Source organism: Dermacentor andersoni, chromosome 6, assembly GCF_023375885.2.
Source record: "Dermacentor andersoni chromosome 6, qqDerAnde1_hic_scaffold, whole genome shotgun sequence".
NCBI classification, from domain to species: domain Eukaryota; kingdom Metazoa; phylum Arthropoda; class Arachnida; order Ixodida; family Ixodidae; genus Dermacentor; species Dermacentor andersoni.
Genome location: NC_092819.1, coordinates 52,523,482 through 52,537,115, shown reverse-complemented (window position 1 = coordinate 52,537,115; position 13,634 = coordinate 52,523,482). Strand labels below are relative to the sequence as shown.

Here is a 13,634-nt window from a genome sequence, read left to right as displayed (position 1 = left end):
GGTAGCTTTTTGTGTGAACTTTACACTCACGAAGAAACGTCATTTCTCACTTTTCAGAGGCTTCCTCGGCTCAGCCCCGGACGACGTTTTCACGGTGAGTGAATTCACCTCCTCACGGCACCATATTAGCGATTGCACCTACGGACGTAAAACGAGAGCACAGTACGAATGCGCTGAAATAGAACAAACTTTACGAGGAAATGGCTACTTCACCATTATCTCTTCCATGCGATCGAACAGTTGTTCAAATGAAGCTGCACTTTTTTTTTTTTTCATGCGAGAGCTGAACGTACATGAAAACGAGCCGTTTCCTCTCTTGTTTGCCGCAGACCGATCACAAGAAGCTCGGCATCGGCATGGGAATCGATAAGGTGCCGGCGATCATGTCCCTCAACATGAAAATAGCGGTAAGCATAAATTTCATACGCAAATCGCACGATTTGTCGCGGTTTGCTAGCCATATCAACAGGAGCCTCACAATCTTTGTCTTTTCTGTCACCTTTCAGAAAACGTTTCACGTGCTGTCAGACGCTTTCGACAAAGGACTAAGGTAAGTGTCACTTACACGATATATGTAGCTCTAGCTGAAGTATCCTTTACGAATCGTTCGGCACGCCTGTAGAACCTTCACAGTTCTTTTTGTAGCCACAGTCACCCAAGGTCCGCAAAGGAACAGTGATTCCGACTGCTGCTGTGAAACGAAAGCCTTCTCCACGAAATAGAGCATTACCTATACTTAAAAAAAGAAAAACAATTTATTCTAACATTACTGTTGTCAGAAATGAAATTGACAGTCTACAGGCTCTACATCTTTACTTAATTTGTAGATTACTCTGTTTCCTACAGATTTTTGCACCTGCCTACAACAATCCTACATACGCTAGACAATGAAAATTGCAATGACGTAAGTTCATTGTACTGCGCGAATATAATTCATGATAGCTGTTAAGCTCAATTTTGATAGCCTTTCATGACATATCAAAGAAAGGAAACGCCTTCGTGCACAAGCGAAGATCATGTACGTATTCACACGACCACGTACTAATCCTGATGTACACAACTCTCGCAGCTTGTGGACGTGGAGGAAGCCGGCAGTGACGGCCAAAGTATTGGGCATCCTCGGCGTATTAGCCCTGTACTCGATGATCCGGCCCACGGCAGAGGTCATCAAAGTGCTCGGTGAGCTTCGCCTTGGCGGCATCTCTGCTACAGTTTAGTGCGTTCGATAAGTGCCGAGTTCAAACCGAAGCGCTCAAACCTCGTGTCGGCCCGGTTCTGGCCACGAGGTGTGGCTCGGAAGAAACAGTGCTCAACACCGGATAACTACTATCAGCGCTTGCAACGGCGTTTTATAAGCTATAGAGTACACGCCAAACTATATTTTTGGCGGAACGAATGCAGTAGGAAGTTCGTAGAATGCTATTTTTTTTTCTGAAGTACTTATTACCCGTCTGCTCAGGATGTTTATTTGTAGCTGACTGTGTGCTTGCCGTTCCTCTGCAAGCACAGATTATGCGTTCTTCACGCCTGTCTCTCCCTTTTCATGTTTCCTTCCCTCTGTTCAGAGCAGAAAACTATAGCGACATCTCTGGGTGTACACTTGGTGTACTCCTTTGAACTCCCTTTCTAGCACACTCCTTGCATATAGCATTGCAGCTATACGCATAATAGTGTTGTGTGTGTTGTAGCCTTATCATGGTATCTAATTGAGCGCTAAGGTGCTGTCTGAAACCTACCACTTCGTGAGCCCAGATGCTGTTTTCTTCCGCGAATCGAGTTAGTCGCGTGTGAATTACCTTCTCCATTAAACGCTCCCCCTCTTTCGTACGACCGAGACCCACGTGACTAAACGCGTCGTCCTCGCAGGCACCGCCCTGGTTCTGAAAGCCTTCATCCTGGACTACGTGTTCGTGCGGTTTCCACGAGTGCGCGCAAAGTACGACATGGCGTGGATCCTGTGGAACGAGCTGCCCACCGGACCCGAGATCGAGAAGCAGGCGCGAGTGAACAAGAAGAAGGAGAAGCAGAAGAAGAAGTCCGACGTAAGCATTTCTCTCGTACATGTCGCTCGCCGATTACAGGCACCACGGAACGACGCCATTCTGAACACGGCCGAATTCCGCCGCAAGTTCGCGAAGTGCGCAATGGTGGCGCTTTGAGCCAATCGGAGATGGACGTACAACCTGCTCCGTAACCGTGAGGCAAACAGAAATGACAAAATGGTGGTGTACTGACACTGCGGCGTAATTCACAGGTCCGTGTGCACTTGGCTTCCCAGAATGCTCGAGCGCTAGCTGCTTGGTCGTCTGTTACGAACTCCAGACGGCCTGCTTCACGCCAGACCTTTTTCAACTGTTTGAGGCGAATGCATGTCGTTAGCTTGCTTCAGATGATCCTACCACAAACCGCACCCCCCTTCCCCCCCTCCCAACCCCCTTTCGGGGTCCCAAAACAACCATTTGTGACAACGCGCAACGATATGTCGAAGTCAACCTCTCATAACTAAAGAAGACATGCCTGTTTTCGTCAGGCGTTATGGTTTTCGCTCTTTTTTGCCTGCGAGAGTATGCGTGTGCTGTTTTTGTTACTTTGGACGACCAAACTATTTGACCATGTAGTCAAAGTATGTTATACGAGTGATCACCGGTCACCATGCACTTAATGCGCCATTTAATCAGTGTACGCCTGCAAAGTGACGCTGTTTGCTGCAATAACTGCGATTCTTCGTCTAAGTACTTGATCAGGCTTAACCGAACCACGTGCCCGGTTTTCCGTACTGCCAGTGTAGGGTAGCAAACTGGACGCTCGTCTGGTTGACCTCCCTACCTTTCCTCTCCTGGCTTTTCTTTCTTCTCTCTGTGTGTATACGGCGCAAGAACGTTGCCTGTTCCTTTCCACAGTCACTCTCTCTCTCACTCGCGAAAGGTAGATAGCTCTGCGACGTTGCGTCTGTTTTGTTACATTTGCAATGATTGTTGTTTGTGCAGCCACCGCTGATAATGATCAACAACAACGCGAGTGAAAGCCGGTCCCAATCGCCCGTCTCGTTCCGAGGGGACGACATTGACGAAGTTCTCAGCAGCATCTTCAACATACCCACCTCGGAGATGTGCCTGCAAGGTAGGCCAACTGTGGATGCATTCGTCAATCGACTCTTTTCTTTTTTTTATTATTACGATAGCAGTTATATGGACACTCCAGGCGTATTTTCGCCGTCGCCGTGAGGTTCAGGATGAAATCCAAGTGCGATAAGATCGCGCCCCAAGCGCGATCTTATTGGAGCCTTGTTGGAAGTCTCGGGTGATAAAGCGCGCGCATGGAGGGGAGGGTTTTCAGATAAGGGCGTCTCCCCTAACCCAACCGTGGCTGCGCATGACTTCCCTCGCCTCCGAGTGCGTACGCGACCCGCGCGCCATATCATGGAGATAATCTGCAGCAGGTTGAAAGATAAGGCGCAAGTCGAGACGGCGGGTCGCTTCATTTGCGCTGTCCTCCCACGCACCTAGTGTGGAGATCGCGTAATGCTCAAGTTTCGGACACTTTCCAGTTTCCGCAGTAATTCTGACAACGCGAGGTTCTTTAACGTGCACCCAATTTGCACGGTACACAGGTGCTTATGCATCCCCCCCCCCCCCTTCACACGTCAAAATGCGGTCGCCGCGGCCAGGTTTCGATTTAACAGGGAGAGGTGGGCTAGTCGGTGGCCGATATTGGAATGCGTCATGTAACCGCGCAAACGACAACGGGCGAGGAAAGAAACACACAGGACCAGGCGCGGAACTTCAACTGAAATTTACTCCGGGAAAGCCCACTTTATACATGTATCATAACCACACTTGATAATCATCGGCCAACCATCACTCGCCATAGGCATGCAGGCTTTCGATTTCGCAACCTAGCGCTTAGCAGCGCGACGTCATAGCCACTAGGCCACCATTTGCGGGTATGGTCGGGAAAACAGCTGCACCAAGTGACAGAACGGGATCGTTGTTGAGCAGAACCCAATTTGAAGTAACAGTGACAAGTTATTGCTCCTTGAAAAAGAAAAGTTGCATGTATGGTAAGGTTTGTCTGCTTTGTGAGAAAATACCGTCAGTTTTACATAAAACAAGAAAAATGAGACTCTCGGTTAACTTTCTGGAGCATGACCAATCCCTCTCGTGTGTCATATTTTGAGGTCGCAACAACAGACACAGTATCGGCTCTTTGACCTATTACGTTCCTGTTTCGCGACAATATGACTGAAAAATTAAATTGTGGGGTTTTACATGCCAGAACCACGATTTGATAATAAGGCACGTCGTAGTAGGGGACTCCAGAAATTGTACCACCTAGGGTGCACCTAAATCGAAGTACTCGGGTGCTTTCGCCCCGTCGAAATGCAGCCGCCGTGGCCGGGATTCGATCCCGCGACCGTGCTTGGCAGCCCAACGCCACAGATACTAAGCAACCACGGCGGGTGACACAATGGCTGTTGAACAGGTGTGGCGATGTAGACACAATGGTTGTTGAACAGGTGTGGCGATGTAGACATTCAAGTGCTCTCCCTCTCCCTCCATCTGTTGCAGGCTGGGAACAAGGCAGAAAGTGCACGCTGATCAAGAAGGAGCGTTCGCTCACCTCTGCGTTCCGCAACGGTCGTCTCTACTTGACAGACCAGTGAGTATAAACAATGTTCACGTTAATGGTATCCCCGCGATCACCATTCAGCAGTCTTAAAACTGTTTTGTAGCGAGGTCTACATTAAACGTAATGCCCTTACGAAAAGACAGCTACGTTGGTGATTTAGTTTAGTGGAATCTTACTTTACCAACTTTCGCACCAAACCACTGGCATCTTGCGCTTCAGCTATTCCCATTTTACAGGCAGAGGCCTGAATATTGGAGTTGCGACACCACTAAAACGCTGGATGCGGACGCGCGCGTAGTTCGACCAGCAAGCGCTCGCCGAAGTTGGCTTCTCCACAACAAGATACCTAATGAGGAAAAGCCCGTTTCTGTGCGCCGTTTGCCGTCAAGGCCGGCATTGTCGACCACTTTCTGGAATACTTCCGGCGTGACGCAGCGTCCAGGACGCCGTCTCACCGAAGCAACGGGCATCCTTGAATGGGTGTTCAACTGAGCTAGTTGGTTCACTCTTCGAGGGTTGTAGTAGCGGAAAGTGTGGGACACATACACAGAAAAGAACAAACAGATGCTCAGCAGCTACGTCCACGTCTGTTCGTTCCTTTCTGTGTCTGTCCCCCACAATTTCCGCTGTTACAACCCTCGAATATCCTTGAATGCACTCGAAATAACGCTGGTGTGAAGTGTGCCGTCCCTTTGGTCACACCTTCTTCCGCTGGCTTAGCTATTGGCGCTCACTGAAAGCCACGTTCCCGAAAGTGATCGTTCGAGGAATTGTGCCACTGGTTACCAAGTGCCCGAACAGGCTCCCAGCGCCATGGCTAGCCGACTTGGTGTGCGAAATGCGCTACGTGTGCTGAATACCTTATGATTGCAGGGCCGTATGTGCGAAGGAGCCTGAATGTTGTGAAAAGCGTACGTCGGAATCTGGTACATATATAAAGCTGTCGGAAATTTGTCATAGATGAGAACAGAGTGCGGCGCTGTTCTGTCGAAGTCCGCCATGTGATCTAATTCGCCATGTTGCGAGCTACGATTGGCTCCCAGAGCTGCTACAGCCTTCTGTTATTGGCTGAAGGCGCAAACATGACTGAATTGGATACCATGGCAGAATTTTAAAAGCATCCAGAAAAACAATGTTTCAAATTTCGAAAGGTGGCATGGCTACCACTTATACGCTCCGATCTTGTTCTTTGCAAAACAAAGCTTCACACTTTCCTACCACGCTCGGAACGTATTTAATAAACCACTACCATTGTACGTGGACGTAATGTAAACTTATTGGCGCTGTCTGTAGCCTGCAGGCGATAGCCCGCGCAATCTTCAAATGCGCCAAGTTTGCTTACGTTTCTGTCCCGTTTTCAAATTGCAGTTACCTGCTTTTCCTGCGGTACAAAACCCAGCACCCCAAGAATCTCACCATCCACCTCTCAGAAATTTCCAAGCTCGAAAAGGTAAGTTTCTGTCCCGCTAAGTACTCTACGCATCCCCATTTCATATCGCTGCAGTAATTGCTTAAACCTTGGAAGTGATCAAATAGTCCTCAATGCGAATTTCGTCTTCCGTCTTTCAGGGAAAGACGGCATCGTGGATATCCGGCGATGGAGCGTCCCTCATTGTGACCATGAAGAATGGCGAAGTAAGTCACTTCTCTATGTACGGAGCAGCTTTTCAACGCTTAGCGGAGAGAGCGTAAACTTTATTTTCAAATCAGTAAGATTCGAGTCCGGCGTCTTTTTAGTGGGTCTGGGCACCCGCCGCGGACGCGGTTCCGAGACCTTGTCTCGAAACGGCTTCCTCGGCTCGCTGGACGGCCCAGAGCTGTGCTGTCAGGTTCGAGCTGAGCAGTGCGGTCTTCCAGCGCGAGCGGAGGCTGGCGGTGGAAGAGACGGAGGGGTCGGCACTGCCCGACGTGTTTGTTAACTCCTGACACTCCCATAACATGTGATTAGGTGTGGCAACCTCGCCACACGATGTGCATCTGTTTGTAGTGTACATGTCTGGATACATGGCGTGCACGAGTCTGGAGTTTCCGTAAGAATCTGTTTGTAATTGTCTGAAGTGTACTGCTTGCATCCTGTCTATCCTAGCGTGAGGGAATGGGTATGCGCGTGTTTGTAACTGGTAGTGTGTCGTGATGTCGTGGAACCTGGTCAAACGATCCTCCCACGCCCAGACGTTTGCAGTACCCCGCGGGAGCTCTTCCTCCGATGATGCTCGGTGAGTGAGGCCTCGAACAACGCGGTGAGCCGCTTCGTTGCGGGTGCTCAATCCAGTGTGTGCCGGGATCCATAAGGAATGCTAAATTAAAGTGCATAACTAAATGACACTTCTGGGCGCTAGCAAAACAGTAGTTTTAAAAACGCGTAAGCATTTCTATGCACACCTAACGAGAAAACCCGTCCGTACATCACGTAAGACGATTGCTTTCAAAGGGCCCGCAGGAGTGACCGAATTCACCATCACGCTGGCTCTCTTCAACGTGAGGCGGCTAGAACACAGCGCACACGAAGCTATCAACACTCCGCGCACTGTGTCCCCATCGCAGATCGCTTTCAAGACGGGGGCCACGCGTCTCGCTTCAATGCGAACCAAGCGGCGAGGACTCGGGCCGCGCCATTCACAGCCGCCAACGGAGTACAGCTGATAATGGTTCGACGCGGCTGGATAAGGTGCTAAAGAACGATAACGGCTTATGATAATCGGAACATCAGTGCGCCTGGCGCCGTCACCTGCAGTAGTTTGCTTGCGTCATCAATTAACCTTGCGCCGCCGTCCGCAGCAGTTCGTGTCGCCGCAGCGGCGTCGTTCATTCTGGTCGGATCAAGTTTCATACCACTGATAAAGACACCGGGCTGCATGGAGATGAGCAAGTGGCACAATGCTGACGCATACCTAGAGAACTTCCAGAGCAGCTTCTGCTTGATTTTACGCGAAGCATACTAGCCGCACAACCACGCTCTTCCTTGCTGCGCCGCGCGCGGCCGCGTAGCTACCATATGACGTCATAACAGCTGCAAAAGCGGAGGCTCAACTCGTGCGCTCCCTTGCGGCCGCGTAGCTACATAGCCGGGTCTCGGCTCGTGCGCTCGCCTGCATGAGTTGTTTCTTCGTCTAGCCGAACCAAATATAGCCAAGCAACAGCAATTCACCAGGCTAAACAGTGGTTCAACAACTAAAATAAAGGCTAGTATGCTTCGCATCCTGGGCTTAACCTTAGCTAAGCCACAGCCATCTTTTTTCAGCAATACTTCCATATTCTTTGGCCAAATTAATGAAAATGTGGTTTCAAAATAATGTTTTAGCAGTGTGCATGTGTTAGTCTTTAGTGTCCCTTTAAGCTAAGCTTTCAGCATTACCTTTGTTAATTCCGGATCAGTCAGTCTCGCTATGAGCAGAGGCTTTCGATGAACAAGAAATGACAAAATGTGTGAGGGCGAAAGAAGAGGCAAGATGATACTAATGTCTCATGACAGCAGTAGTGGTTGCTATTTGACAACACAAGCTGTACTCCTTTCAGAAGCCTGGGCAATCTTCGGCAGCTGGTTTGCCATCTCACAAACACGTTTAGATGTTGCTTTTAGAACAGTTGTGCACTTGCAATGGTAGAGTTTGGTCAATCAAGCATCCAATTCATTTTGTATAATGCCTACAGCAATAGGGGGGGGGGGGGTGTTATTCTGTAAGTTTTTACCTAGCTGACATGACCGTTTCATCTGCTGTTGAAGTTGTGATTGGCTTGGCTGGGGTACGCATCAGGAGACGGGCACCTCCAGCCAATCAACACTTCAGTAGCAGACAAAATGGACATCCACGAGGTGGACACTTGCAGAATATGCCCCTGTACAGCACATGACCAGCGCAAGATGGAGTTATCCAGCAATCCAATGTGTTGCATGCTGCTATCCAGATGCAAGACTGGACAAACAGATGTCGCAAAAACAATTTCAGTTGTTCGAGAATTGAGTGTTCGATTTTGAACAGACTTAGTGATACATGCAAAGCTAGCCACAACCAACCCTTTTCTTTTTTGGAAGATATTGTACCTCATGGATGTAACTTGATATGCCCGACACCAGCATCCAAACTAAATGACCCCATGTTTGTAAATAGCCACCCATTCCTCATGCTATTAATATCTGGACTTGTCTGCCACTGTCCACTTTATTGTGTTCTTTGTATCATGAATCTGTGCTCAACTGTTTCTTTGTATCCAGCTGGATGGACTTGAAAAAAAATCTACAGTGTGCTAAAAATAAGCAAATCTTTTCCCTGTGTTATCATTGCAGGTGTACACTTTTGGCACTGTCGCAAATCGAGAGGAAACCTTCAAGAGCATTGTGGAGCAAGGAATGCAGAACAACTGCAAGTGGGCGTCCATAGCCGACCTTCTGCAATCCAAGACCAGCTAATCGACTCGCCACTCGAGGCCTTGTGCATACACTCCACATTCCATGCGCAAATCATTTGTACATATGGCCATTGTCATAGTCAAACTCTGTGGCGCCACCTATAAGTCTCAAGTGATTTCTTGCCTGTGCAGAGTTGTGTTTGTAGTTTGCCTAGTCAGTTGCTGTAAATAGCCATGAATGTTGTGTCGAGGAGAGTCCGACACCATGTAATGAGCCAACAAAGAGATTATACAATGTACATAGTAAATGAGAAGCTCAGCCCTGGCAACAACTATACAAACGTGCCAGGTTAGGCTCTACGACTGCTTAAGACCTTTGCTTGCCTACGCAAAGGAATCTGCAAGCATCCACGGTTTCAGTTGTTGCGCACTATTTCTCACATGTGCTTCACAGCTGACAATGAAGACTCAATACATTGGTGGGAAATATCCAAGATATTTCTGAAGATTACGAGAGCAACCATTCTTGGAATTGCACTGACTCTCCTTTTAATCAACAGCTTAACGTGCAAACAGCATTCAGTCTACAGCCATTGTGTCCTTATGAAAGTGACCATACAACACGACACTGTGAGCACATGCGACGTGCGATATGTGAGCAGCATGTTTACCTCTTTGTTTACTACAAAAAAATGGGCATATGTTTTGAAGCTATTTTATGAGGAAGATACCTTTACCTCAGTTGTTGAACATTGAGTCATTTATTTCCTGCTGTTGCTCTTTCACAATTCAACACAATAAACTTGTACATGAAAGTGTGTGTTTCCTTGTTGATGGCAGATATGCACAGATACTAAGATCAGCCCCAGTTGCATATCAAAGCCTAGCTTGAAAACAACCTTTTGAACTTCGTTGATCACCAGTTGCAATATTCTTGCCATGTTCATTAAACAGCTAAATTTTATGCTGCCACTTTAAAGACCTCACTGCAGCCACTAATCCTGAACAGTGCTTAAATAAGCAGGCGTATCTCTGAATGAAAATTAGAATAAAGACCAACATAATTACACGTGCTAGATGGGTGGGCAGCTCATATTTAGCAAATTCCACAGTACAAGCAGTAGATTTACTAGCTCAAAGATTGCACACACAAGACCTTGCACTAATGTTGAAGGTGTGCCTGTACAATCAGTGCAAACCACGGCATAAACAGTTTTCCAAGCACTTAGAAGTGCTCCTGTTGGTACAATGAGAGACTACAAGTTGTTTACTACAGTTACTGTAATTTTCAGAGAATAGAGTCACCGTGCAATGAATCAAGCTCATGACTATATCCAGTGGGTGAAAAGCAACACCAAGGAACAGCTCCAAAAGTCCTTGTGAAGACGTGAACTTATTCAGTGGCACTTCCAATGGTGGTACGAGCCCGTGCGAAAGCACGTTTGAAGCAGTTGAATAAGTTCCTGCTACCTCACTGGGAAACCCCACAAGATATAAGACAAAGCTAGAATTTTCAGTCGGCCCAGCACCTTTACAATGCATTGTGAAGTCGCTTAATTCTAAGGAGGCTTTTGATTAACTTGGACCTTTTGGCTTTCCAATGAGAGGAAGCAGAACCAAAGGCGGCTGACAAGAGGACTGCCACTAGGCTGGAGTAGTCGATATGTGTGCAATCTTAAAATTCAAGCAGCCACATGCTAGCTAGTGGCACTATGAGAGAGGATGCCACACACCTGCGACATAGTAGGAATACACCTAAACATACCACAGCAGAAAGGCACAAAACCCTGTGCGATCCTAAAATATCAAGTACGCACCAAATTTCACCCTCCGCAAATGATTGTCACGAAACCAGCTGCACATTTGTGGGGACTCTACTCTCGAGAAAAGTATCCAGTAACTTCAGGTTTGGAATTCATTTAGAACTGTGTCGAAGGCGGCACAAAATTTGCTTATATAGCTGCATAAAATGAGTATTCCTCATTTTTTTTTCCACATTTAGCACTGCAGAATTCCAACTGCAGATAACTCAAGCAAGAATCCATGGTCCCTAGGAGAGTGAACTGAGGAAAGTGAACTGCAATAAAACTATTTCACGTGCCTTGACTTCGACTTCATAATCGTGCAGTTGCAAGTTACAGTATAAACACGAGTGTGAGTGGCAGATAAATACCTAAACCAATAACTGTAGTAGGCAAGATGGTATGCACACTATTATGTCTTGTTCTAGAGCTAAACTCCTTACCATTTTACTAGCTGCACTTCACTAAACATGCAACACCCTTGTGATAAAGTTAAGTAAAAAGCGATAACAATCTCTACAGTTAGCTGCCTTGAAATCGGACAGTGATAGGAAGAGGGGTTTGCAAGTATTTTGTACAAAAAATTCAAGGCAAAATCTGTGACATTCAGTTTAAATTTATTTCTCACTTAACTGACATCATGCAATTGAAATGTTTCAAGCTGAAATTGGGACACTAGTGCAATACAGCTTCATGCCTAAATAATTTGTCTCATCCGAGTTGTTTCTAATAATGAATGTACAAACAAGGCAAAACTATATTACAGTCTATTAAAGTTTGCAGCATTCAAGAAAGAAAAAAATGTAACCACTAGCTTGAAAAACACCCGCATCAGAAAAACAATGAAATTATTTTTGTAATGAATTATTTCCAGTAACTCACAAGACAGATAAAAAAGAATAAGCAGCATGATAACTTGTCTTCTGCCTGTATTGTAACTTGTTTTTAATCAACTTACTTCAAGTACACAAGGCTCCCAAAAAGCCACACAGTAAAGTTTTTATGAACTGCTCAAAAGCGTTAAATAAAAGTGTCTAGAAAAAAAAAAAGAAAAAAGAAAAGCTCATTCAATGAAAATTTATAGTCTCATTTAAAAAATGAGCTGAATTAGGATGGAGGCTACAGACATAACACTGTGTTTATGTCCTTAATATCGCACATGATATTTATGGACGAATAAGTAAAACAGACGCATGCCTGATTGTGCATCTTAAGCCTTTGATTTCAAGTGAACATACATTTTAAACAAAACCGCAGAAGCAACAAAATACATGACACTACAACAGCAGCAGTTTCAGATAAGGAAACTATTTCAGAACTGCGGGACAAACAAACTTGTTCCATCAGATCAGACCCAACAACTGGGATTACGTTAAGTGACAGCCACGTACTGTATCAAGTGAATTGCAATGCCAAGGACAATGTGTTTTGGTAGCGATAAAAACAAAAGATGCAGCAAAACTAATTTGACTGTACTGCATAAAAAAAGAAAAGGTATAGTGCACAAAACAAAAGTAGTAAGTACCATGAAGCAACAGTATACAGGTTACACACTGAAATTACTATCATTACACATTATCTGCAGTTCAATTAGGGCAAAAGCCCTGTAAGATCTTTTATGTTGAAAGCGACAATTATTAGGATTCCTGTACACAGAGAACATTGCATTCCAATTACACACACTGAACAACAAGATAGCAAGAAAGGGCACAGAAATATCTTTTCAAAATTACGCTAACAAAGGATCTTTCAAGATTACACTAACAAAGGTGGTGCCCAAATATGTAGCAAACACACATTGATAACATAAAACATAGTCTCTAGAAACGTCAACTGTACCGTACTGCCTATTGCATCACAAAATCGAAAAGTTACGACTGACTGAATCAGAGCTAGGACTTAACTCCAATGACGGCAGAGCACAACCAAGATATATAATATATATATCACAGTATCCGCAGAATCAACGGCAACAGTTCTGAAAATCAGACTTAACAAATGCATCAAGAAGTTTTCAGTTCGCAGATTTTCTGATCGTACGATAACAACCACTTGAAACTCTGCAGCTGAACTCGTCAAATGCGTAAAACAAATTTTGGCACCGAACACTTAAGCAGTGCTTAAAAGTAATAGCAATCTGCTACAGTGCTGCCATAGTGCAGTCATATGAGTGCCAAATTTCAACATCTAATCAAAAGTCTATTTAGCATGCAGCATTTCTTCAGGCTTCTTCTACACAACAGATAACGATTGCAGAAAATCATGCCCCAGCCGCAAGGTGCTGTGTGGTACAATGTTAATCAAATATTCGCAGGAAGTAACATAATTGTGCCTACATTTAAAAGCCACTGAAAGCAATGCCAAAAATATAAAATTCAAGATCATTACATGCAAGAATCAAGATGCAGCAAAAAAATAAGAAAATTAAATAAAAGGAAAGGGAACTGAGAAAAAGCCACATCAGTAGTGGCACAATGCTAACAGCCATATGTATGGCTTGCCAAATGTCAGTCTTGATCCTACAAATAATAATAAAATGAATTATAAAAGGCATGCTCAGCTGCGAGAGTTTCGCATGATTGAAGTAACGCGACCATACATAAAAACTACACTGTCAAGAAAAAAAATTAAGGATTGAATGAGCGTATTTACGAAAAAGCTTTTGCAGCTACAGTAATTAATCTTGCTTTTAGTTTCCAACATTGTACGCTACAATATATCATCAAGGAGCAGCAGTAAATAAATAAAAGCACAAGGCGTTGCTTCTTCCGAATCTGCAAAAACCGAACAGCATGGATACAACAAAAACGAGGAAAAGAACAAACGAGCTCAGTTCTACAAGCCACTGATGTCGCT

General features: G+C 45.5%; 1 protein-coding gene across 1 annotated transcript in view; it reads left to right on the top strand.

The window, feature by feature from the left end:
- Nucleotides 1-12,275, top strand: part of LOC126522894 (GRAM domain-containing protein 4-like) — a 37,801-nt gene extending 25,526 nt beyond the window's left edge. Inside the window, exons 11-20 of the mRNA XM_050171738.3 lie at nucleotides 58-94; nucleotides 330-407; nucleotides 507-550; nucleotides 1,070-1,179; nucleotides 1,867-2,042; nucleotides 2,988-3,120; nucleotides 4,569-4,659; nucleotides 5,998-6,079; nucleotides 6,199-6,264; nucleotides 8,915-12,275. Coding sequence (XP_050027695.3) covers nucleotides 58-94; nucleotides 330-407; nucleotides 507-550; nucleotides 1,070-1,179; nucleotides 1,867-2,042; nucleotides 2,988-3,120; nucleotides 4,569-4,659; nucleotides 5,998-6,079; nucleotides 6,199-6,264; nucleotides 8,915-9,037 — 940 coding nt within the window. The 3' untranslated portion in view covers nucleotides 9,038-12,275. The remainder of the gene's footprint in view (nucleotides 1-57; nucleotides 95-329; nucleotides 408-506; nucleotides 551-1,069; nucleotides 1,180-1,866; nucleotides 2,043-2,987; nucleotides 3,121-4,568; nucleotides 4,660-5,997; nucleotides 6,080-6,198; nucleotides 6,265-8,914) is intronic.
- Nucleotides 12,276-13,634: the final 1,359 nt, after the last annotated feature.